At 47.0% G+C, this 27,262-nt stretch overlaps 1 protein-coding gene across 2 annotated transcripts in view; it reads right to left on the reverse strand.

The window, feature by feature from the left end:
• Positions 1-2,936: 2,936 nt before the first annotated feature.
• znrf3 (zinc and ring finger 3) overlaps positions 2,937-27,262 on the reverse strand; it is a 54,966-nt gene continuing 30,640 nt past the window's right edge. The window contains exons 3-8 of one of the 2 annotated variants that reach the window (XM_084468469.1): positions 12,939-13,013; positions 11,271-11,402; positions 10,568-10,675; positions 9,563-9,730; positions 8,034-8,136; positions 2,937-6,577 (exon numbers count right to left, since the gene is read on the reverse strand). In XM_084468469.1, the coding sequence (XP_084324595.1) occupies positions 4,836-6,577; positions 8,034-8,136; positions 9,563-9,730; positions 10,568-10,675; positions 11,271-11,402; positions 12,939-13,013 (2,328 nt within the window). In that variant the 3' untranslated portion in view covers positions 2,937-4,835. Of the gene's footprint in view, positions 6,578-8,033; positions 8,137-9,562; positions 9,731-10,567; positions 10,679-11,270; positions 11,403-12,938; positions 13,014-27,262 lie in introns of both variants that reach the window. The other variant, XM_084468468.1, reaches the window with a different exon arrangement.

Genomic DNA, 27,262 nt, shown 5'->3' on the forward strand with positions numbered 1-27,262 from the left:
TGCTTTAGCTAGCTTCCCTATTTGCTGCTCTTCTAGACAGCTAGCCAATTGTTTCTCTAGCTAGCTAGAAGAGCAGTTAGCTAGCTAGCTATATCAACTGTTCGTTAGCTGACTAGAGCAACAACTAGCTAGGTAGCTAGCAAGCCGTTACATGTCACTCAGTACGTTTACATGCACAGCTTAATCCGATTAAAACCATAGTTTGACTATGCTCCGCAATTGGACAACTGCAATTGTCCGAGTATACATGGCGGTGAGTAAATCGATTCATTGGCCGAAGTATGTCATTCCCCGGTACGATAGGTGGCGCTGTACCCATTTCAACTAGTGGTAATAGACCTCTTTACGTCACCAGCAACAACAAACTCAGGCGGCATTCGAGAAAGATGTTTTCAGTAGACAGCTGTCAGTTCACTTCAGGTCCATATCATTTCTCTGCCCCGACGCTCCATTGTTCTGACCTCTCAGTCGTATGCGGACTCCTCCGGCTGCTCTGCCAGTGGAGGAGTCTGCATACGACCGAGAGGTCGGAACAATGGAGCGTCGGATAAATTATATGGACCCGAAGTGAATTGACAGCTGTCTGCTGAAACATCGCTTTCTCCTCCATGTTTGTTTCAATCTGGACTTCAGAGAGTCAAAGCCAAAGTTAATTTCCCCCAATTCCTTTTTCCCCATGGGCGAGATAAACCCCACTACAAGTCTTTACTTGTTGTGGAAGTAGCGCAATGAATGAATAAAGGTCGTAAATACGTCGACTATGAATCAAATTATCTAGGGGTCTTAATTCGACTATGAGTAACCCAATTCAATTCGATTTTAGCTCGACTAAGGTATATACATGCATCTTAGTAATCCAATCATAATTGGACTAACCCAATAATTCGACTGTCTTGAGTGTCATGTAAACGCACTGAATGTAAACAAAGCAAACGTGTCTTTTTGAAATGTTTTCTTGTGATTGAACTGCTTGCTGCCTCTGAGCGTGTAAAAGTATTTTTTCCAAGCTACCCAAAATCTAGATTTTTTATTGCAATATTTTTTCTACCTTCTGCAACTGTCGATTTGTCAATGTTCTTTAAAAAAGGGTATCTAGAATTGGAAAGAAACTTGTGAAAACACTGTTCTGAGATGTACACATTTTAAATGCAACTAGATAGCAATTCTGATTGATATATTGATAATGAGGACATTAACCCAAATGTTATGGTTTTAATTATTGTGTTAATTTTTTTATTTCATGCTCCACTGTAAGTGAAATAAAAAAGAGTATAAGGCGTGAGTTTCATTTGCAAAACTGGTGTTCAATGCATTTCTATTACTTTTGTTATCTCATCATTAATTTGGTTTTAGGGTTTGGTATTAGAGTTAGGGTTTCCTATTAGAATTAGATTTTGGGTTTGGTTTTTGGTTTTAGGGTTTCGTAAGTGGGGTCTTTTCTTGATATTCTCATTCTCCTACTTATTTCACTCACTCTTGTTTCCTGATTTGCTCATTCTCTCCATTATTTTTGTCAAGTTTTTTAATTTCTCGTACTCTCCATTTCTCCCCCCCCCCCTTTTTTTAATAGTATTTTTGGTTCTCTCACTGTATTTTCTATATTTCTTGTGCTCTCCCTTATTTTCCTCTCACTTTATCTTGATTTCAGGACTCCCTAGGAGAAGAGTTATTGTAGCTCAATGGGACCTTTTCCTGGTTAAAGAAAGGTTAAAGAAAATAATTAGAATAATTTCTCAGTTCTCCATCAGTCTGCCACACCAAACCCTTAAAGTAGACCCTAATAGGAAACCCTAATCTTTGTATTAAATCGTATAACCAATAACCAAACCAAAATATCCCTAATAGGAAACCCATACCATTATACCAAAGCCGAAAACCTGACCTTATAAGAAACCCAAACCCTAAAACCTGACCCGAATAAGAAACCTTAATGCTAAAAACCTGACCCTCATAAGAAACCCTAACCCTAGTATCAAACCATATAACCAAATAACAGAGCCTGAAACCGGACCCTTATAGGTATCCATAACCCTAACGCTCAACCCTAGAACCAACAAAGTAACTCTAAAACCTAACCCTAAAGAGGACCCATTACCCTGGTATCAAACCATATAACATAATACCTAAACCTAAAACCTGACCCTAATGGAAAATCTTGACAGTAGTATTAAACCTTAAAAACAAAAAACAAAACCTAGAAATGGACACTTGAATGAAAAGCTAGTACTGAACTCTAGAACAAAATAGGAAACCCTAACACTACAGCCAAACCCTAGAACCAAATACCAAACCCGGAAACCTAGCCCAAATAGAAGGTCCTTACCCTAGAATTTAAAGTTGTATGTTCAGATTTCTGGTAATGTTTAGCGCTTTCATTCATCACAAAATCTAAGTAATTGTAATCTCGGTGTTCACATTAAAACTTTCAGGACATCCTGTCTGAGGAATAAACATTCTCTGCTCTATTCATGGTAATAGAGACTACCTTTCCTGTTAAAGTTCCAGGGATACATGTACATTTATAAAAGTTATATATAATATTATATAGTAAAGAAATACACACTTTAAATAAAATAATAAACGGTTGCTTGGTAAGTCTAGAATGTTTGGTCAAGAAGCAACAAGATGGTCGCCGAAAGAGTTCTTGTTCTAAACTAACTGAATGGTCAGTGCATGCTGTTGAAGAAAACACACCACAACTTGAGTTTTACTTGAATAAAACTGTATATTTTACAGATCTTTGTACACTTTAATTACAAAACTGTATCATACTAAAGTTTTAAAATCAGTTTTTTGGTCATAGAGATTTAATTGTCTTGTGTGCAATTACCATGTATATACAAAGTCTCATGTTAGTGATTTTCCTCAAAATAAAATAAAAAGCAACCAATAACTCCAAAACGTTCATACACTCTGAACATAAGACATGGCTTAAAGATAAATATATTAGTAAATAAATATTCAGAGAACATATTTCCATTTATGAAACGTGTTGCTATACAGGTACAGAAATATACAGATGGATTTCTAGCCTTTTATAACATTTGTAATGATAATGACGGAAAATAATTATATTCTTAAAAAAAATAAAAAATATTAATTTTGTACACATTTTAATCTTCTTAAGTGCTAGAAACGATAACCCAAAACAATTAAATAGTGACTTAAGTACCCCAAAATGTTATATCTGCAGTAGGTACAGAAACCTCTATGCAAAAGGCAAGATTAGATTCTCACTTGATTACAGCACTGGGTTAACATATAAATAGGGTTATTTTAGGAGGTTTGCCTCTGTCAAGAAAATGAGTACATTTCATAGAAACAGTATCAAAACAGTCTGCAGGACAAACTGATAGGTCTGTATAAAGTAGAGTGTTGATATCGACAGCTTGTATTGTACTGTATGATATGGAGACACTGTGGTATGTGTAACTGCAATAGCAAAATAATAAAACAAAAGAAATCACAGTACAAAAAGGAACCCTTATGAACCATGAGTCTTCCTGATCCTTTCCTTTGGCCTTTTGAAACACACAAGAACCTTAAGAGCCGCACATAAACAAGAGCATACCTTGTGGAGGACATTTTGATAAGTGAAGGGCTACACTCCACATTTTCAAAGAAGTCCAATAGCCCTCAAGAAACTGCTTTTCTCAGACGGCTTTCTATCCAATCACGCGTCCCTCTGTCTGACCTGTCTGTCTGTTCGACCACCCGGCCCTCTGTCCGACCGTAAGTCCTTATGTCCGACCCTCTGTCCAACTGCGCAGCCGTCTGTCTGACCGCGCGGCCCTCCGTCCACTGCAGGCGTCCTCTTTCCAACGGAAACTGTCCGCTGGGGTCTGAAGGGAAGCTATGACAGCATAAGGCTTATGTGTTGCACTGGCACGCCCACGAGTAGGCCACAACTGGATAGAAATGGACCGCATTAACCTGAAGGTACAACGTACCACAGTACCGAGACCGGCTGCGGTTATGCATGTACATTTGTATGCTTTTTTTAGTTTCCAATTCCTATCGATCGCTTTAAACTTTTCTCAAGAGAGAAAGCCGGTTTGTTAAAAATGTATCAAACATGCCAGGCTTTTACCTAACTCTCATGAAGAGACCATGTCTTTGAGTTTTGGTGAAGCTCATCCATACAACCGTTTCTATTCGAGTTTGTGGTCTTGTTGAAGCATTTTAGCATTTTCAATGTTCATGTAAACACATGAGAGACATGATGAAGTGACACGAAGTGAAGGATCTAAATCAAACCAGTTGCACAAAAAATGGAAGCTTGATTCCAAGTGACAAGCATACAAATGAAAGTAGTGGACCAGGTGACAACTCCATTATGGGATGGCAGAACCCTTGTTACCATTATGGGATGGCCTCACCCTGGTTACCATTATGGGATGGCTTCACCCTGGTCACCATTATGGGATGGCAGAACCCTGGTTACCATTATGGGATGGTAGACCCCATGTTACTATAAGTGATGGCCTCACCCTTTTAACCATTATGGGATGGCAGACCCCTTGTTAACATTATGGGATGGCCTAACCCTTAGAGGGCAATGTGTCCAAGCTGTTCCAGTTTGTGTTACGAGGCCCCGATGCTTTGAGTACCAGCTGGTCCATGTCTCGAGAAGTTTTGTAGCCCCAGTATTGAACTGAATAAACTGTATCTGCCAACCATCATTTTCAGTAGAAACATTACACTATCGAAGATGCTAACATTCAGAGTTTTGCAAAAAAGGCGACTGCAAGGCAACTAAGGGCTTTCATTTGACCGACTGATTGACCGGTTGGCTGGCATTGTACCATCGACGAAGAAGTATAAATGCAAAATCCTTACAGTCCCCCTTCACTTGTAAATGTATTGCTTCCCGATTCCTTGTTGCTTGTTGGGCCATGGGGTTGGACCAGGGCCCTCCTCTCCTCCTCCTGTGGGTACACCTGACCTATGAACTGTCCCGAGGACAAGAACCCCGCCCTTCTGTCCACTTGCGGCCTCCCTGACTGGGCCTCCGCCTCTGTCGTCCCGTTGGCCGGCAAGAGGCTTCCCTGGGTCTCTGTCACTGCACCCAACTCAAAGTCTGTGTCCTCGGGAATTATGGGTATTCTCTGGCTGAGTTCACAGCATCCCTGGCCAGAGCAAGCGTCCGAGTCTGTGTGCGCGTACTGCACATTGACGGCGTAGTCCTCGGCGTAGCGCGCTGCGCGGTGCACCTTCCTTTCCTTGTAGAAGCAGCAGGGCCCGCCGTCGTAGCCCCCCAGCTCCGACGGCGGGCACATGTGCTCAGGGGCAAAACACTTCTTCAGGGTGGCGCTCTGAAACTCCGCCCCTAAGCGACAGCCCCGGCCCAACGGCCCCCCTCGGTCCTGCACCTTGCGCTCGGCATTGGGAGAGGGCCCCTCCAAGCAGCAGCCGCAGGTCCCGGGCCCAGGGGGCCCAGGGTCCCCCGACTCCTCCAGAGCCCGGCTCCCCCGGTCCCCTCCGCAGGCCGGGACCCCCGCCGCCGAAGCACCCCCACTCTCTCGGGGCTCCAGAGATGAACGACTGCTGTGGTTGGCCTCCAGGCTGCAGCCAGAGACGTGGTCTCCCCCGCTGCAGCCCCCCGGCGCCCCGGTAGGCTGCCCCGGTGGGCACTCGTGTCCCGAGGGGGCGGGGCTGAGCGAGTCGTCGGCCGGAGCCGCGCCCGTCTCTGCCCCCGCCGAGGTCCTGCAGGGGCTCTTGCTGCGGTAGACGTAGGGGTCGTAGTCGCTGCTCAGAGAGCTGCGGAAGGTGGAGCAGCTGCCGTACACGCCCTGGTTGCTGACCTCGGTGCAGTCCAGCATGGAGTCGCTGGAGGAGCAGTGGCACTGGCCCGAGCTGCTGCTGCTGCTGTCGCTGCCGGGGCAGTCCGCCAGGTAGCCGCTGCACACCGAGCGGTGGCCGTGGTAACAGCCCAGGCCCGACACGTTCCCCGGGTCGGCCATCCGCGAGCTGGAGGCCGGGCCCATGTGCATCACGGTGGGGTACAGCAGGCCCTGCTGAAAGGCCCTGCCGTGGTGGCCCTTGTGGGGGCCCGCCCCGCCGTTCAGCAGCCCCGCCATGGCTGGTCCCTGGGCCCCGTCGGAGGGCTGGGGGAACGTCAGGCCCTGGAAGTAGTAGTGCTGGTACATGGTCTCGTACTGCGAGAAGCAGGTGGCCCGCGAGAAGCTGCGGCCGCCGTGGAACTTGGGTCTCTTGAAGGCCGCGTGGTGGGGGGGCTGCGCAGTAGGGTAGGCGGGGGGTCCGCGGTGCTCCATCCCACAGTGGTGGGGGTTGAGCGAGTGGTCCAGGTGCAGTGTGGGGTGGTAGCCGCGGAGGAAGGCTGCAGAGGTGGACTGAGCCGGGTAGAGACCCTGGGGGTCCGGATGCTGGTCCACCGTCAACACGGTGATGGGGTTGCCGTGGGGGTCCATGCTGGTGCGGGTGGGGTATGCCGTCACCTGCCCGGCGCGGTGCACCCTGCCTGGGTAGTGGACGGGCAGCACAACCCTCTGCTGGCGGCTGAGGACGGAGCTGGCCGGCTCCATGCACACCGACCCGGGGGCCCCCTTCTTTTGTTCTGTGAGAGGAGGGACAATGAACAGGGGTTGGTGAGCCACTAAAGTTTACTTTATTAAGTTTAAATTTACTTTATTGAGTGTGTGTGTGTGTGTGTGTGTGTGTGTGTGTGTGTGTGTGTGTGTGTGTGCACTTTATTGTGTGTGTGTGTGTGTTTACGTGCACTGTAATGTGCGTAACCCGGGACATTCTCTTTCAGCCACGCAAGAGTGGAGGCCTTGGAGTCCCGAACATTGAATGGCTCTATATTCCTCCAGGATAGGTCATCTGCTGAACATGCTCAATAATGATGACCCGGTTAGGGGGCTAGCACGCAAATCATTGTTTCTACACCTACAACGGCGCAAGATACCCATCGCTTCCCAGAATGAACCCCAGTTCCTCGGGTTCAAACTGAAGCAAAATGGAAAATTCGACATCAAGGCTGCCGGATTCGGAGTGCGCTCTGACTGGCTCCATCTCAACGATCTCTGCCACCGCACTGGATTACAACTCTCCTGGCAAGGCCCTGACGGAGCGACAGCTCCCCTGACTGACAACATCATAACGGACCCGCAGATTTCCACTCTAGTGATCCTGAACGACGAGAACTCAGTCCAACATCTACAAATCAAACACGCAAGAGCCTCTCTTCTCCAACGCAGCCTTACGCGGAACGCACAGCGCTGGTCAAGCCTATAACAAGGGAAGTTAGCTGCACTGCCTTACGCAGATCATTCTGTTTCACATTCTGTAATAACTAATTATTCAATTTCAGAGGCCATCTTGATCTTTATGGTTAAAGCGCTGCAATGTCTTCCAACAAAATACAATCTAGCAATATGATACCCGTCAAAACATAACCCATACTGCATATTCCACCAAAACCAACAGGAGAATGAAACAGTTGCGCACATTCTGAATGGATGCCATCATTACAAAGGACTGTATGTGGCCAGGCATGACCGATTGGTTGACCTGGTTGCAAAAGATCTAGCAAAAATAAATCAAGGACATGACTGTAAGACCTTTAAGCATAGTGCTGTTAAAATAACTTGGTTCCATCACAATGTATCTGATAATGATTATTTTAAAAACATGGCAAACACTCCAGACATTGTCATTGTAAATGAGACTCTGAAAACTGTAGTCATTATTGAGGTGGGCTGTTGCTTCGATTTGTATATTTGTATTTTTATATGGACACCTGTTACTACACTAAGCTACTGAAATACCAGACACTGGTGAGTCGTATAGGCCAACTAGGTTACCAATGTCAACTTATATCACTAATCTTTGGAAGCTTAGGCCATATTCACAAAAATGTGTTTAGAGGACTGCGGTTGGGGGGACTACTAAAGAAGGCCTAGGAGGTTGCTGCAGACACAATTTTGGGGTTTTAAATCTTCATCACACATTGACGACTGTTCAGGTTGTAAAACTCTTAAAAGGGCTTCAGACAGGAGCTGCGGACCCACCGAGGATGTTGTGCCTGCAGTGGGGGCAGGTGTGGTGCTGCAGCAGCCAGGGGTCCACACATTTCTTATGGAAGCGATGAGCACACGGGATGACTCGCAGCTCCTGAGAGAGACAAACAAAACAAGATTTAATAAACGCAGCCTATACAGATAGAAACCCGGCTGAGCATTCCCCTACAGCACAGCATCGACCTGTCACGCTGGATAGGATTAAAGTAGCAGAAGAGCATGCAGAGGTTTATGTAGAATAAGAAGAGCGGGCCGTGGGAGGACTGAGCAGAATGTTGCTGCACATCTATGAATAGCAGACGAGAAACCATTTGCCAACAGCTTACAGAAAATAAAAAAGAGAATAAAGGTTCTAGGAAACGTCATCAAATTGTAACCTGATTGGTCGTTGGTTGTATTGACGTATACAGTATCTCCACCAATGGCCACCAGGTGGCGGCAAAGCACTACAAAACCCCCGACCTCGGTACTTCTCCACTGCAGCATAGGACTGCTAATCCCTTGACAAAAACAATATGCACTGCAACTTTTCACACAATTCGGCTAAAGACCTGCCATGTGGTGCCCTCAACAGAAGGGCCTTTATGAATATGAACCGAGGTATCCATGGCAGGGTTGTGTCTCCATCTACTGTCTCTCCTCTCCGGCTCCTTCGCGTGACTCACCGCTGGGCTCTTTTCCACGCACACGCTTTTGTTGCTTAGTTCACCGCTGAAGAATCGCTTTGATGCTATTCAGCCTTTTATATCTCCACTTCCTGTGTGCAACACTGGCGCCACAGTCCCAATGTTGCTCCCCCGTTCCCACCAAAGGCACACGGAGCCACAGCGAAGAATACGTTAGGGGTCTGTACCCCCCACATTCCTGGTGGCTGTGGATGAGCAGCCCAGTGATTTCTCCAGGGGCCAAACTTTAAAAGTCTAGGGTACATATTATGAGTCCCTGGAGGGTTAATGGAGACCACCATGGGTGGGTGGGGGGGGGGGGGTACCGCAAACCCCCCCAGGTGCACAGACAGGCAGACGGACTCCATCTCAAATACATCGGAAGGAATGTCTAGAAGAGCCACAGTGTCCCCGAGCATCAGGGGGACTAATACAAACAAACGCCATTATGTTTCTGGAACACCAAGCACGTACTGGAGACGATTCAACACTGGAATGACACAACCAGTTGTTTGTGCGTCGACATGGAGAGCTCCGCTGTAGCTCGTGATTCCTGATCCAATCACAGCGTGCGGGTGGTCCCCCTAACCCGCACACAGCAACCTGTATGTCACTGTGTGACACAACGAGGACCGCTGTCTGGAGCTCCTCCTCCTGGGTATGACGGCCCTGCCTCACAACGCCGCCACCTATTCTCTCGGTTGCACAAGCAGTTGCCGCAGCAACCAATAAGTCACGGTAGCGGCGTGCTACGGGCGCTGTCGGTATGCGGTGCGTGTGTCCCTTCAACCAGTCTGCGGCTCGGAGCATTCAAGTTTGCCTTTGTGTAAACAGAGGGTTTGAGATCGGCCTCACCTCCCCGTCCATGTACTTCTCCAGGCAGATGGCGCAGTCGGAGGTGGAGCTGCTGCTCAGCCAATCAGACGCCCCACAGCTGCTCTCCCGCTGACCCTTGACCTTGGCCTTGAACTTGCGCGTCTCCATCTTCTCCAGAGCCTGGATGGCCATCCGGTTCAGAGAGCTCTGGAGGAGAGGAGAGGAGAGGGAGAGGGAGAGGGAGAGGAGAGGAGAGGAGAGGAGAGGAGAGGGAGAGGAGAGGAGAGGAGAGGAGAGGAGAGGAGAGGAGAGGAGAGGAGAGGAGAAAGCAGAGGGATTAGACGCTTCCAAAAATGTGTGGGTCTGTGAGCCCCTTTTTATTGGTCTGAAAGTCCTAAAGTGAGGAGAGGTGGAACTGGGTCATTAGACAAACACACACACCAACTTGTACTCAACGTGATGTTATTGTTGCATGTGATCCAGTGGAATTCCGTCATTCGTAATCCTTAAAAAGTATACATTTATGAAGCCAAACCAAAGGAATGTGTGATTCTTTCTCTTTTAGGAAATTACCTTCGATTATTAATCAATAGCAGATTGTATTGAGGATTATTTTTTTCCTAACCCTAACTCTCTGGCAGCAGAACACCTGTCCCGAGGGCTCCAGCTTCTGGTTCTCCTGCTTCGTCAAGCCGCATTACCAACACCTAACCATAACCAACAGCTTACCATAACCAACACCTAACCATAACTAACACCTAACCATAACCAACAGCTTACCATAACCAACACCTAACCATAACTAACACCTAACCATAACCAACAGCTAAGTCAGTGTTTGTGTGCGTGAACCAGTCAGTCAGTCAGTCAGTCAGTCAGTCAGTCAGTCAGTCAGTCAGTCAGTCAGTGTGTGTGTGTGTGTGTGTGTGTGTGTGTGTGTGTGTGTGTGTGTGTGTGTGTGTGTGTCGGGGTGTGTATGTGTGTGTGTGTGTGTGTGTGTGTGTGTGTGTGTGTGTGTGTGTGTGTGTGTGTGTGTGTGTGTACCTGGCTTCTCCTTTGTTTGAGTTTGATCTTGATGAGCAGGATAAGGCAGACCAAGGACACGACCACGAAGAAGGCCAGGAATATGCCCATGTCAAAGTACTCTGTGGGCTGCTGTGAAACCAAGAACAGAGCCAGACAGACCAGTAAGACAATAGGACTCCTAATAATATAAAAGATGTTTCAGCTTTATCATGACTAGCTGGAAAATGAAGACAGAAAGACGAATGGCAATGATCCCTCATCAAAGTGGCTCACTTGAGAAGCATGCAGATATAAATATATAAACACTGACGGATCCTTGATGTGGATGCGCAGCGTGTAAGGCAGCTTGCTGAATATGAATATTTTTGCTGAGAAGCCGATTCGTCATTCAGAAGGGGATTTTACTAAGTGTATTCGTAAAGTTGCCTCTATACCGTCTTAATTTCAAACCTTTACAAACACTGTTTGACAGTTTACTACTACCACAGGGATTGACTTGTTCTGTTGGTAGGATGACGGTTGGGAGGACAGGACGCTTTAGCAGGACAGGAGAGCCTCACCACCCAATTGGTCTCTCTGCTGCAGATCCACACACACACACACACACACACACACACACACACACACACACACACACACACACACACACACACACACACACACACACACACACACACACACACACACACACACGTCATGTCAGGGAGGCTTGCAGTCTCACCTTGGGGGGTCTGTGCTGTATGCGAGCGCGGGCGACTTTCTGCTTGTTCACGATGTTCATCAGTTTCATGGCGTCGTTTCCCTTAACGTAGACCACCGGCCGCTTCAGGGGGTCCTCGCCAACCTGGTTCAGCTGGGAGAGAGAGGCAAAGGCCGAGGGAGAGAGAGAGAGAGAGAGAGAGAAGAAAGACCAACATGAGAACCCACATGTACCACAATGTAACAGCACATGATCACCATGACAGCAGCCTGCGTACGGTGAACGACCCTCTAATGAATAAGGCTTAACATCACAGCCCCCCAGGCATCAAGACAAAACTCCACTCTGTCATTACCCCCCACAGGAGAGGGGGTGACAGACCTATGGCCGCCCAAACCGACCAAAAACTGTGGCCAACTCCTGCCTGAAAAGCAGTGGAAAATAAAAAAACGGCCGGAGCAATTCATGGCATTCATGGCAGACTACTGAGACAGTTTGACATGCTCCTTCCTCCTCCTCCTCGTCTTCCTCCATGCTCCAAGTCTGCTACCCTAATCTGTCATTTGAAATGCCAAACAGGCAAATTACGTTTTCATCTCTCCTGATGTAGTCATGGTTTTCATGTGAATTGTGGAGACAATAAATAAATACATGAATAAATAACCCATGTAGATGTTTTGACTTGCTGTTCCATTAGGGCTGGTCTGTGTGCAAATGTAAACTGTTTACTTGGGAGGTAGTTAATTATAATGATACATTATAATAGTGTATCCTCATCCAACGACCGGTATATCCAGCTACGTTCAGAGCAAATTTTTTAGTTTATGTTTTCCTCTTCATCAAATAATGACGAGGTTTTACACTGGCCATTTTCTGATCCCATAATAACGCTCTGCGTCATACCAGGAGGTCAAGCTCTTTAAGCCTCTCCTGGTCCCTCAGTCCCCCACAGCTCCCCCTCCCCGCCCCTTGGCATCGTGGGTCCTGTCTCTGCCGATCCACCCTGACTGGAAAAGCCTCTCGGGGAATTTAAGGCAGCCGCCCTGCGCTGCCTTTCATGTGGTCTCCACGCAATCCCTTTTATCTCTCAGCTCTACGTGCTTCACAGCCCGGCGGTACGGGGGAGGCGGGGGGAGGGAGAGAGAGAAAAGTTTTACAAGTCCGGGCCTGGGGAAGATGAATACCTCAGGAGAATTCTTGCGACAAAGCCACTCCAAGAGAGACTCCTGTATTAATATATTTTATAATATATCAGAGGAACAAAGACAGGAGAGGCTGCCCCCGCCGCAGGGAGACAGGGTCGGACCGGGAGGACATGTGGACATTGTGTGTGGAGGAGGACTCGATCAAGTCTCCAGTGATGAGCTAATGACGTGTTGATCGCTCCCTGTGTAATTATGAGCTCAGCATCGTCAAGGGCCAGTGAAAGCTGAACCTGAATATCAATGTTCTAAGCGAACATCACAGCACATGGCTCTAAGTAGTGGAACAGATCTTCGTAGGAACCAGGTGAATCCACCAGCAACACATTTCTCAAAACAATGTGTAAGATGTATTTGTTTGTCTTTATTGTTGCACAACATTGAAATTAAGGAGAGTAGGATATGCAGACAGACAGGAAGGCATTATGAGAGGCCATTCAGACTTCAACGGCATGGTCTAAAATGGCACTTTGAGGTGAACACAAACCTGGTTGATAGCATCTGGGTTCTCCGACACGTCAAAGATGACAGCAGTCGCCCCCCTCTGAACAGCTCTCCTGGCCTGCAAACAACAGAAAGCAGTTATTAGTAACAGCACTGACACTGCAGCAATAGCAGTCACAATGTACATTCTGATCACCACATAGTTTCCCCCCCAGCATGTCAGATTAACGACCACTAGAGGGCGGTCTCAGACTAGGGCTAAAGTCGCTAAGAAATGAAAGGTAGTAGGAGTCTCTCTCTGTAAGTAAGTAAGTAAGTAAGTAAGTACGTATAAGTAAGTAAGTAAGTGAGAGAGAGAAACAAGCGGTAAGATATGGTGATGAACATGTGTGGCCTAATATGAGTCTTCATGAAGTAATTGCACATTACATCTGTGCCGTATTATAACCATGCTAGCAGCAAACACCAGTGTAGGCCTACCAGTAACAAAGCCTTCACTGAGGAAAGCACGGACAATAACAAGAAAGTTAACATTTTATTCCACCAGTTTCACGCTGCAGTTCACTTGCTTCTTTCAGCTGCTCAAAACGAGACTCCCTTTTATCTAAGGGTAGAGAAAGTTGTTCTGTTGCCGAGCTCTTTTGAAGCCTAATGCTAAGGGCTAGAGATAAAGGAAATGCTTGTATCCGCAGAAATCCAGAGGATCTCCTTGCAGAATCCAAATTGGTTCCCCCCCTCTCTGCGCCTCCCCTCGTCAGAGAGACATTAACCCAAACCCCTGCTTCTCCCAGCAAACCGTCGCCCCGTTTGATCCAGGGTGCCCTATTTAGACGCTGTTTGATGTCTGCAACACAAGATCTAAAAGCTTGTCTGGGATCATATCCTGGTATTATCAACCGCCCCTGGGCACCTGCCAGCACTCTTCATAACTTAAGGGGGGGGGGGGGCGGGGGCTGGGGATCAAAGTGACAATTGTACAAGCGCTGTGACTTGTGTGACAGAGCTGTGTGATGTCGTCCTTCTGCAAGGTCTGGTCCACACACACACACACACACACACACACACACACACACACACACCAAGCCACTGAGTCACTTCACTAACTCAATGAGACACAGGCAGTTCAGCTCACTGGGCCTCGCTCACACTGCAAGTTAAGTGGCCCAAATCCTTTTTGGTTTCGTTTTGGTTTTACTCATATGTTACTCAGATAAACACATTTCATAACAGTGTGAACTACACAAAGCACATGGAATCTGATCTTTTCGATTTTGGCCACTTTCATATGTGGTCATAAATCCGATACAAGTCAGATTTTTGTGATTTGGTGATTTTTGTGATGACATGGATATCAGAATTCATGCAAAAATTACGCCACACTAGATCGAAATTCGTCACAGCGCTTTTGGGAGTCACTCTGTGAATAAAAACATGGAAGACAGTTGTGGTGGAGGAAGTCAGAGGTTGGACAGTCAAATGAGTAGTAGTTAATGGTAGTAATGTAATAAATGTAGCCCTTGACATCGCTACCTTTTGAATGAGAGCGGTTTCAGGGAAGCCATTCATGTCCAGATCACACCACTCCTGACTGGGAATCCCAATCAACACAAACTTCTGTAAACAAGTTGCTCCACAAAAAGCCATCGTTATCATCTGCTCAAGAATTCGCTGGCTACCACTGCAAATGAAACCATAAACGCTGACTCCAGTGGCCTCATGTTGGTCAGGTCGGACTGTGACCAGTTCACACTGGAATCTGATTTAGAATTTGAGCAATAAATGCAAATTGAGCATAAGGTATTTTAGTGTGAACGGAGCCATATGAGACACATCGAGTTGAACCAAAAATGGAACGTTTTGGTTGGTGGTCTAATGAGCTTTCTCTCCATCAGGAACATTTCAGAGTTGTTCTACTTCCGTTCTGTCGCCAAATAGAAGCCCTAAAGCGGCGCTGCCACGTTCCTGAGCTCCACATAAAAGCCCTGGCTCCTCGCTCCCTTCGTCCAGCCTGCTTTACATACCACCACCCACCTCTCCCTCCCATCTTACACTAACTTTCTTACACTTGGAAGTTCAAAAGCGAGGAGGGGTGGACGTGGGGAGGAGGAAGGGAAAGGGAGAAGAAGGGAGCGTGAGTGTGTGTGTGTGTCTCTCTCAGGGGCGGGGGACAGCTTCAAGCTTCAGCTTCTGCCTCTCACCCAGTTTTTTCCCCCCTCAGCTTTTAAATCGCTAGCCCCCCCTCCTCTATTTAACTCTGCACAAGCCTGCCGCTTTTGATGTTAGCTCTGCCGGTTAATAATTAATAGCTGTTGGTAAGACGCAGGGAGAAGAGTGATATGTGCGCTGTAAAGACGCTCACTCCTCAGGTCCACCAGGGACCAGGGAGTGCCTGACTGCTGCACACATTCACCTACAGGCAACTGTCAGCAAAAAAATTAAATATGGGAAAAGACTAAATATCATTTATAATCTATCCATCTTTTATGTGGTTCAGTCGTGGAGTGGTGCGATCACAATAACCCCCGGTTTGAACCTACGCTCGCGACGGCAGCGAGCAAGAAACCAAAAGAGAACAAAAACAGAAAAAGAGTCCCGCTGCTGCCGTACTCGGAGCCACGGGCATTAGGGTACAATCTCACCAAGTGGCTAGAAACCACAGCACACAGAGCCGAGGAGGAAAGTCTAGACGCCAGCACACAGAGAAAACAAAGGCTATGTTTAGTGTCTCCAAGCAGGCCTGCCAGCTAGGACTTCTCACTCCTCTTCTCAGTGTCCCATCAGCCATCACAGGCAGCTGCGCTTCACACGGACAATATCTGCATGTTTATTACTAATGTGAATGCACGCATATATAAACCATACGTATGCACTCACATTTCCACATAAAACATTTGTTTGGATCGCTTCATGCACACCCTCACATGCGCACACACACCTGGGCCTTGCCTGTAGCTGGTGGTCGGTCAGGCTGCCATTTCTACATCTTCCGCTTTATTTTGTGTGCATTTTGTTCCTCCTCTCCTCTGGACTGCTGCTGCGCTCCGCTCCCGCTCTCTGCTATAATTAAGGCAATTAAGTCTTCAGAAGACTCTGCTATGCTATTATGCCGTAATTTCATGTTGCCTGCTGGCTTTACAGTTTATTAAAAGATAAAGCTTTCTCCCATGGATTCTTTTATGTGGTCACTTGCCCTCCTTCTTTGCATCTCTCCCTGTGTGTGTGTGTGTGTGTGTGTGTGTGTGTGTGTGTGTGTGTGTGTGTGTGTGTGTGTGTGTGTGCATTTATATTCAAACCAAATTAAATCAAATGTGGCTTTTGTCATACGAACAACAGACTTATATACACCGGTCTTGTACACCAGTCTTGTACGAGTCTTATATACTAGTCAGGGTATTCTGGTAAAAGGAGTTCAAACTGTCTCCATGAAGCAAGTCCCGAGGCTTAATACAATGCATTACATTTGCATTCCCCGTAGAAAACAGAATGAGGCCTCCCTTTCCTATTAAAGAAGACACCTTGTTCCTTCAGTGCTACTCAAGCAACAAACATTTGATTTGACCTTTCCAGCCATTTGACTATATAATGCACATGTTTGTATTAAACCCTGACCCTGACATGATGCCTTTTGATCCTTGATTTGTTTTCACAATTCAAGTCAAGGGAGTTCTGTTTATCTGCTCGTCTTCATCGACAAGCCTGCTGGTGGCCACCATGTTGGACCTGGAGATTATCATCTGTTGAAATCTATGGTTTCCATCTACATTGACCAAGCCTGATAATCATCCGGAATTTGAGAATAGTTTCACTTCAAAATTCTGTCAGAAGTTCTATTCTTCCCTCTGAGCCGTTTCCAGACACCGGGCAGGGTCAGAAATGCAGTAGTCCCTCTCACTTCCACCATTAACGAAGATGATAAGAGGTCAATTCTGGAAGTGACTTTGCTCTCTTTGTTGTGAATGTTAGAGCTTATATTTCAGCTTCAACAGCAGAATCCATAGAACCTTAAGAAACTCTAAACCAGACCGACAAACGCAGGGGCTGGAACCAAACAACAACAGAAACACACACACTTCAGCTTAATATCATTGAATTCCATCCAAAACAACAACCAAACAATCTAAAGACCCCGTGTGGTCCTCTCAACCGCCGCAGGTTCAGGGAGAAGTCCCCTGAGAACGCGGTGGTTCATCTGAAGACGGTAGAGAGGCGCTCAGGGGTCAGGAAGTGAATTTGGATACTTTGAGATCCTCAAATGTTTTGACAGTATAAATATAAAAGACACACAAGGGGAAAAGCAGAGTCTGAGTTTTTGTGGAGTCTTCTCTAAAAAGAGAATGAAAAGCAAAAAAAAAAGCTTTACTGTCAATGAAGTGCAAGGAACAATGGTGTTTGTGACAATGGTGGTCCCGAGTCACCAACACACAGTTTCTGTGACCACACTGCCGAAAATGTACGGTGCCAGCAAACTGTTGCATTGAAAGGTGCGTCACTGTTCAGTGTCGCTGAAAGCAGGAATCGCACTCCATCTGTACGTCTGAACACACCACAGGAAGCCAGCCCTGTAGGTCTGACACTGCTGCTCAATGAGGAGGACGCAAAGGGCTAGTGGGGGGGGGGGGGGGAGAGAGAGGAAAGATAGATATGGGCTGAGGAAGAGGCTGGAGGGGGACCTCATCATAGGACGGGGGCACGGCACCTATCACCACAACGGGGACGCGAGGCCATTAACACTGGCAGCCGTTTCTAAAGAGATTTTAGATTTTGTGTAATTGAGTAACCACAGACCGGGATAATTGTGACTAAATAATATTTCTTTTGAAATAATACTGAACGAATTCACTAGTCTCAAACTACAAAAAAAAAAGTAACAGCACACACTCGCACACACAATTTAGGCTTCTGCCTCTGATCAGCAGACAAGCAGAAGCTGATACTGCTAGCTAGCTATCTTTTTTGTTTTATTATATCAAAGTTGATAATGGCATTTGCTAAAAAAAGTAGGATGTGTAATAGTTGCCTGTTTCAGCCTTTTTGGACAAACAAATTCAGATTTGTTCAAATTCAGACCGTTCTGCGTGCGTACTTTGCTGTGAGGTGATTGTGTGTCGGACTTCCAGTGCACAACGTCCTTTTGAAACAAGACAAGAAGTTGTTTGAAGATGAGGCGGATTGAGTTTAATCAATCAAGAAGGTAGTGGCCCGGTACAAGAAGCTAAGCAGTTTACAGCCCTATGAGCCGTCTGTAACTGGTGCTACAGAAGGCAGCTATGAAGACGCAGTACATTGCTGAACCCGGGAAGAAGACCCGATGGAGAATATAGGTGGCTATCCCCAGCAGTTCAGAGGTTATATTTAATGGATTAACAATCAAATTAATCTCGCGGATTTAAGACATTTCTGTCTTTACTGATATGACTGAAAATGTATGGCACCAGCAAACTGTTGCATTGAAAGATGCGTCACTGTTCAGTGTTGCTGAAAACAGGGACAGGGATCACACTAGATCAGTAAGATTGAATACATTTAATTTTGTGCCCTGGCAATTTTAATACATTTGAACACAGATGTGTGTATGTGTGTGTGTGTGTGTGTGTGTGTGTGTGTGTGTGTGTGTGTGTGTGTGTGTGTGTGTGTGTGTGTGTGTGTGTGTGTGTGTGTGTGTGTGTTTGTGCTCCTGTACGGCTGCTCAGCCTCCACTGAGGACCTTATGGTTCCTCAACGTTCTCCGTCTCCCCCTCGCTGCACAACGTGAGGCACAGCATCACCGTCGGTTGCGTAACCGCAGTCACACAGAGCCATGCTGTGTTGGATGTGTGTGTGTGTGTGTGTGCGCGTGTGCGTGTGTCGGGGGGGGGGGGGGGGGGGGGGCACCTCGGAGGGAGCTCGCCAGCGAGTCTTGGCAAACAGCCGTGCCCGTGAACAAAGCAGGGGGCTACGGTTGGGCACCGGGGGGGGGCAGAGGGGGACCCTCACATGGTTCACCCAGCAGACCATACCCCCTCACACACATGTATGTACACATGAACACCAAGACCCCCTCACTTCTGAACCGTCATTCATAAAACAATGAACCAGTGGAGGCTATGGGTGGTCTTGTGTGTTGTTTAGGAGTGAACGCCTATATGTTAATCCACAAAATATTTACAAATGAAAACACACAAGTTGGTCTTCAGATCCTCCTCCTCAAACACTCCGAGAGCTGTTGTGTTGTTGTGTTTTGTTTTGTTGCACGTAAACAGTCACTCAGTGTCTACTCTCAACACTCTACTCTGTACTTTCTACTCAACTCTTAACTACCACCTAAACTCTACTGTTTACTCTACTCTGCATAGTCTACTCTACTCTGTATGGTCTACTCTACTCTCTATGGTCTACTTTACTCTCTACAGTCTACTCTACTCTCTACTGTCTACTCTACTCTCTATGGTCTACTCAACTCTCTACTCTGTATGGTCTACTCTACTCTCTATGGTCTACTCAACTCGCTACTCTCTATGGTCTACTCTACTCTCAACGGTCTACTCTACTCTCCTGGTTGAAAAGTCTTATGGCCAAGTTCCTATATCTTGTCTATGAATTGAGATACATTTCTAGCAACAACCAAAAATGTAGCTCATGGTTTAATTGACATGTTTGAAATACCAGCAATATATCATTTTGGTTATTTGTTAAATAGACTATAGCCTAGCCAGATTTAATTCCTGCAAAACCCCAAATAAGCATCAAAAACACCACCAGTTTACTAGCTAACTAAAAATCATATACAATCACTGAACATTTCTTGCTAAAAATGTTATCATCTCTCTCTCTCTCTCTCTCTCTCTCTCTCTCTCTCTCTCTCTCTCTCTCTCTCTCTCTCTCTCTCTGTGGTCTACAGGTGGTGCTGCTGTGGTCTACAGGTGGTGCTGCTGCGTTCTACAGGTGGTGCTGCTGCGTTCTACAGGTGGTGCTGCTGTGTTCTACAGGTGGTGCTGCTGCGTTCTACAGGTGGTGCTGCTGTGTTCTACAGGTGGTGCTGCTGCGTTCTACAGGTGGTGCTGCTGTGGTCTACAGGTGGTGCTGCTGCGTTCTACAGGTGGTGCTGCTGTGTTCTACAGGTGGTGCTGCTGCGGTCTACAGGTGGTGTTGCTGTGTTCTACAGGTGGTGCTGCTGCGTTCTACAGGTGGTGCTGCTGCGGTCTACAGGTGGCGCTGCTGTGGTCTACAGGTGGTGCTGCTGTGGTCTACAGGTGGTGCTGCTGTGGTCTACAGGTGGTGCTGCTGTGGTCTACAGGTGGTGCTGCTGTGGTCTACAGGTGGTGCTGCTGCGTTCTACAGGTGGTGCTGCTGTGGTGCTGCTGTGGTCTACAGGTGGTGCTGCTGTGGTGCTGCTGTGGTCTACAGGTGGTGCTGCTGTGGTCTACAGGTGGCGCTGCCACTGTCACTGAACAGTTAGTTCATGTTGTTCTTTTGTCCCATTCTTCTGTCATATACAGGGAAACAGGAATTCCTGTGCCATCAACCACTTGGTTCATTTAATATTCTGATGTGTTGCATTTAGCACTAGCTGAACCTATAATGATTATTTTCTCATATACATTGAGCTACAACCAAATGATTAATGTGTAGCTTAAATCACTACGGTATGCTGGCAGAGAGGTCAGGTCTTTAAAGTTTGAAATTGAGATAACGATGGCTTGTGAGGTATTCTGATAGAGATAAGATCAAAGCTCTGCCTTTCGGCAGTGCACCATGATGCAATACCTGTCTGAGCTCACTGGTACAACTACAATGCAGCCACTTCTGACTCCAGTCAAATACTAAAGCCCATTTCCCACATTTGTTGGTTGTGGCAAATGCAATGCAATTTGGTTAGCAGACTGACGCAACTTCCAATGAAAACTTTGTGTACAGAGGATGTAGTCCATGTGGATCCAACATGTGTCCAACACCCTGTTTCTCTGGAAGGCTGTTGGCGTCTCCAAAAGGCGGATAAACAATTGTGGATTAAAATGTCATCCTCAACTGAGTCTTATGAATGGTTCGCTCGTCTAACATAACACAGTAATAACCATTTACATTTACATTTAGGGTATTTAGCAGACACTTTTATCCAAAGCGACTTCTGACTACATTTGTCAGAAGAAGGAGAAACAATATATCTCTGTCGGTACAGTAAGGATGCTCATAGAACCAGGTGCAAAGCACCAACAATCACTAGGTTTACCCATGCCCCGTATACAACAAAGGAGGTTGTTAGGATAAGATGCTACACAACTAAGTACTATAACTAAGTACGACATACAATAAGTGCGTAGATTAAGTGCCAGGACGTACAACATACAATAGGTAGGAGGGGTGGTGGCTATGCAGAGTCCAGGTGAACTCTGAACAGGTGATTCTTGAGTCTTTTGCGGAAGCTGGTGAGCGACTCTGCAGTCCTGACATCACCCTTTACCGGCTCCTCCCAGCCATGTTACTGCTTTCATTCACAACAGTCGTACGAGAGTAATCCTGAAGTGTCACTAGGTCTATAGCAGAAAAATTGCCAGTGTACATTTCCCAGAATATCAATTCTTGTTCCTGTCCTCACATGACACTGTGCACAGGAAATCTTCCGGAACTTGCAGGGTAAGACTGCATGTGTGAACGGGGTGCTAAAAGACAACACATGCATGTGTTCATGTACACTCAATCTTCGGTCCACCCTCCATCTCAGTCCGCCATCTCTCTGCCGGAGCAGAAAAGCTACGACACAGACACAGCAGAGGACTCCAATCCTCAGCAGTGGGGGAAGGATCTGATGAGTGATGTATGTGTGCATGTGTGTGTGCATGTGTGTGTGCCAGCTATGGGCCCTGACACAAAAAGTGGGATACAATACGAGGCAGGCTAACATAAATATATGCACTACTACACGCACAGAAACTAACAAACAAGCGAACGCGCGTGTGCGTGTGGTTGTATTTTAGATGTCAGCTCCTATCTTCCAGAATGCATTTTTTCAACTGTAATGTTATTTTGATTGGAGAACGCTTGCTTTAGTTTGTCTTCCAGTCGCGGTTTGACAGGTGGAGATTCTCCGACCACGGAGTCATGTCAGTTCAGTCCAGTGCAGCTGTTTTAAACAACACTCAAAATGTAGTCTTTTCTTTCTAAAGCGGAACCATAACTTAGTGTTATGGACACCCTCTACCCGCACACTGTCGACCTCACCCCCTCTCTCCCCCATCCCTCTCTCTCTCGATCCCTGTCCCCCTCTCTCCCCATCCCTCTCTCTCTCTCTCTCTCTCTCTCTCTCTCTCTCTCTCTCTCTCTCCCTCCTCTTAAGTCTGCAGTACTCCTTTCTTCACTCTTTAAAGAGGGGCCCAAGCTGTGAAGTTTAATAATGGTCACTTGCCCCTCCCCCCCTCACTCTGAGCCATATGACACAAGGAGCTTCCCAGTGGCCATGGCAACCGGCGCAGTGGGTGCCGGGAGCCTTCTTGTGGCGGGAAGAGTTGTGATGAAGCAGAGAGTTAAGTCTTTAGAGAAGGGGGACCCCTGGTCGTATCAAGACCCCCCAACACCCCGTCAAGAAGAGTGGCCTGGATTATATCAGCACGTTGAGGCCTACACAAACATGAAAGAAGAGACCCCCCCCCACTTCCAAGAGAGCTCTCCGCTTCACCAGCTGCCCCCCCCCCACGCTGCACCCAATACGCCTCTTTTTTTTTCCCTTTGTCCTCTGGAATTGTTTAGTGTGTGTGATGACATCTCAGAACAGAGGGGGGACCTCACAGAGGAAGGGTTAGCATCGCAATGCTTAGGATCTCTGGTTAGCATCAAGACAGTCACATCTAGTTAATCAAGTTAAGATAAGTCTCCTCTTTGGTGACCACATCCATTAACCACTAACTCATGTAAAGGGACTAGGTTAAAGTTAAGATAAGTCCTCTCTTTGGTGACCACATCCATTAACCACTAACTCATGTACAACTTCACATCACATTTTGTGATGATGAAGATATGTAGGTAGTGTGTGGAAGTTCATGGCCATACATTTTATTTCAAGCAACGCAAGTGAAATACCGGTTTGAACAGACTCAAAATTTCCATGCAATTTACCGTAGAAGGAGGAGGTAAAATGTTCAATCTATTATCGAGTTTATCTTTGATTCTATAGCAAAAGAAAATAAATCCCACTTGTGCTGGTGAGAATAAAGGTTGATTACAAATCTCAAACAAAAGAAACCATTGTAAATCAAACTCGTATGAAGACTGGCAGCAATCGAACAAAGCAGCACTGCTGAAATGACAGAGCCTAAAATACAGCAATTTTTTTCTTTCCCATCACTGTCCCCCACTCTGTCAGCTGACAGAGCAGTGACTGGAAACCGAGGCGCCACAGCCAGAGACACAAACATCAGACACATTTTAAATTTTAAAAACATTTTAGTATATATCCGTTAAACCGGTAGCCCTTCCTTATGTTTTATGAGCCGGCAGGAACCTCTGCAGGAACAAGCATTCAAGTACACACCCATAAAAAGAATCATGAACGTGCAATCAACAAACACACACAAATACTTTGTTCCGCAATGTACCAATGTTCACAGTGTATACCGTTTTCAACAGTGATCCTGTATGAAAACTGGGCTTGTGGCATCGCACCGTGCTGGCACAGCGTTGGCCTCTGGGTGACCTATAACTTTGTGTCTGCTTGTGCAGGAACAGCTAACATGGCCGCAGGCGCACTGCCAGTCGCCTTCCACATCACACTCATCTGTCTGCTGGCCCGTCTCCCTTGCTTTCATGTACATGACACACACACACACACACACACACACACACACACACACACACACACACACACACACACACACAGAGCTGCTGTTTGCTCCCCCAGTATCAGCCCGGGGCCACGGGGGCAGAGACGAACTCGCACACCAAACCCCTTCCCGCTACGACGCTGGCACCGATGTGCTCCTTCTGCAACGGGGAGACGTCTGGCCGTCTGTCTGCTCGTGTGTGGGTGTGTGCACATGTGAGAAGAGAGAGCGTTTCCCATACAGGAAGCGACCTCAGAGGGCAGGGTGCTCAGGGCAGATTCTTGTATTACAAAGCTTTGTTTTCAGCAGGTTGTGCAGAGGACTCCTTTAGAAATGTTGTGTTGCCGCTGCCGGGAGATTAAAGTTCTTGTATGAGCAGGTCTGTAGCGGTAGAGACGCGCCTCCCACAAACTCAAAAAACACCTGCAGAACTCCAGAGGTTCAGAGAAAATAAGTTGTTCAGGAGAACCAGCTCCACGTGGTCTTTACGCCACAGACTCACGGCCTCTCTGCTTTTATTCCACAAAGCATGAGGCTGTGTTGAAGGAACATCATCATGACAACGCTGACATCTGACTACAACCATTGCTCTGAAACAGTCCTGGAGAAGCGAGGACAACATGGCCCCTCTACACATCACCTCAGCTTTCGTAGCACCCCTCTCCTCATCCTCTGCCCAATCAAAGCCCTCTTCAGTTGTTACACAACTCCCCCCCCCCCCCCCCGCCCAGTCATGGTGGCATGACTGGGCCCCATGTGGCTAGCAGGACTAGCGTTTACGGCACTTGAAAGGATAGGAAATATCAAGCTGGCACGCCCATAGAGACCCCAGCTTGCCGGGCCACCGTTAAAGGTCCCATGGCATGATGTTCCAGACAAGTGCCAGGGACTGTGGTGCATGGTGTGGGGAGGAGAGAGGGAGAGGGGTAGGGGGTGGAGGGAGGGGGTGCATGATGTGGGGAGGAGAGAGGAGAGAGGAGAGGGGAGGGGGTAGTGGAGCAGTTCTCCTAGAGGGGGATCAAGGAATGCTGGTTTTAATGACCAGGACAAATGTAGTGTTATTTACTATCTAAGAGTCATGTCAAATCATGTCAAATACCAAGTTGAAATAAATAGCCAATGCAGATTGGAGCTATGCTAGAGTAACCCTTGAGCAGGTCCTGCAAGAAGAACTGAGGATAGTGTTAAGGCCTTGCATAACAATATGTCTAACAACAAGAAGGTGACAAAACCTATTTCATGGAGCACTGTGCCATAGCTCAGTCCAACACGGTGATCCCAGCTCAGGACCCATAGTGGATCACAGCTCAGAACCCATAGTGGATCACAGCTCAGAACCCATAGTGGATCACAGCTCAGAACCCATAGTGGATCCCAGCTCAGTAGAACCATGGGGATCTCAACACGCTCCCGGTGCTCCGGAACCTGGGGAATGAGATCCCAGCGTGCCGCACGGGAGGCAGCACTGGGGGTCAAGGGTCAACAGCCTTGCGGCTCTCACAGGAACCAGACAGGAAGGAGAGGAAAAAACTGTGTACATATAAGTGAACCGCCAGCACTTTGGAGTGCTTCCTGTGGACTTCAGAGAACTGCATGATTCCACTCTCTTCCTCTTCCCCATTCCCTCCTACCCCCAGCCAGGACTTTCTGCTACATGAAGTTTAAAGTAAACATATACATTATAAAATGTATAGTAAAGTATAATGTATTACTTAATCCAAAGGTCTAAGAATAGAACATTGATGGGACCATTATATAGTTAGGATATAATGTAGAATACATCCCAGACTGCTTCAACTATGCAATGTATGTTTACATGACAATTCTTTGAGGTGTATAAAAAAACACAATCCTTTTTCGGTCTTGATTAACAATGGACGATGGCGGGGGGGGGAGGGGCCTATGCTTCTAGCAGATGCTTCTGGTATTGCCAGCCAATGTGACTTCACCACTAATCTGCACTTATGCAACCTTGTCGGCAACACAGAACCCAAATCCTATTCTACACCTGGATATATGGAGTGGCCATTAGAAAACGCTCCATTCACAACCTCTGTGGGAGCCGTCTTGCTGTCTAGTTTGTGGTATAAATAGATTTCAGAATCTATTTGGAAGTTGGCCCCCATTAATTGACTAGATTTGGACCCTCTAGACAGGGGAGATGAGTCCACCTCCTGTCCCCAGTGTCATTAGAGGACCCATTGTTGCATCACAACAGTCTGATGTCGTGGGTTCAGCTCACAGCTGGGGTTCCTGCATTCTCAGCCAGTTCATATTAGAACTCCAAGTAAAGAGGGATTAAGATCTGGTGCTCACTGGGATATGGTAATGGAGTGGACCCAAACTCACCAAACAAGACCCCCCTCACATATTACTAGTGGCACCAGCGGCAGCAGAATGGAATGGGCGCTTTGGTTCATCTTGGGGCCGGTCTGGGGAGGGGTGACTGTTGAGGGTATGGGTGAGGCCATATGAGGCATGTGGCCAGACCAGAGAGTGGCCAGACCAGACCAGACCAGACCAGGCCAGACCCGGCTGGGAGAAGCCCTTGAGAGCTAGACAAAGGGGCATGAACAATTCGGTCTGGACAAACGTGATGGGCACAGGGGTATGATGCCGCCTAAGACCACACCACCAACTGCGGTTCGGAGGGTCTAGCTGTAGGTGAAGTCCTGGAGTGAGAATCTGACAAAGAGGCAACAACGGCCTTTTCATCTTCTAATTTTAGCCCAACCTGCTGGCCTGGAGGAGCCAGGCCAGCAGAATGTCACAGCTTCAAGCATTCTACATGAACAGAGTCTATGAACATGAACAGAGCCCATCATGCCACAGAGACCCAATGAATCTCCACACTGAACTCCATAATGGTATACTATTGATTCATGTAGAGTTCTGTCACAGCACAAGTGTGTGTACACCCAGCAGAAGGGTTCTGGGTGGCATAACGCCACCTGCCCACTAACCTTTAGGTCAGATACCTACAGGTTAGTTAGCTGTAGGTTAGTTTACCTGTAGGTTAGATGCCTACAGGTTAGATACCTTTAACTCTCCCTGATACATGCCCAACCTACACCAGCTCCTGAAGGACAGTTGGAGGAACTTCAGTGTAATGAGAGGATTTTCCTGTCGTCCTTCAGAAGGCTTATCCATCACACTTCACACTGAGCATGCCGTTTAGTTCAATATTTCAGTATTTTTCCAGATTTGACACATCGTGCATGGTGGCTCTATTACCACTATTACCACTAGTTGAAATGGGTACAGCTCCACCTATCGTACCAGGGCATGACATGCTTCGGCCAATGAATCGGTTTACTCACCGCCATGTAACCGGACAATTGCAGTTGTCTAATTGCGGAGCATAGTCAAACTATGGCTTTAATCGGATTAAGCTGTGCATGTAAACGTACTGACTGATTTAAACGATGCGTCTTTTCTATGGTGTCAGTCACCAATGGTAAAGCTTTATGCTCCTGGTAAAGATAGGCCATATTAAGCAAAACTTCAGATTAGCTTTCAGCCCTGGTGTCTCCGTCTGTCTGTCTGTCTGTCTGTCTGTCTGTCTGGCCATCGCCTC

This window comes from Micromesistius poutassou (genome assembly GCF_964030765.1).
Source record: "Micromesistius poutassou genome assembly, chromosome: 5".
Lineage (NCBI taxonomy): Eukaryota > Metazoa > Chordata > Actinopteri > Gadiformes > Gadidae > Micromesistius > Micromesistius poutassou.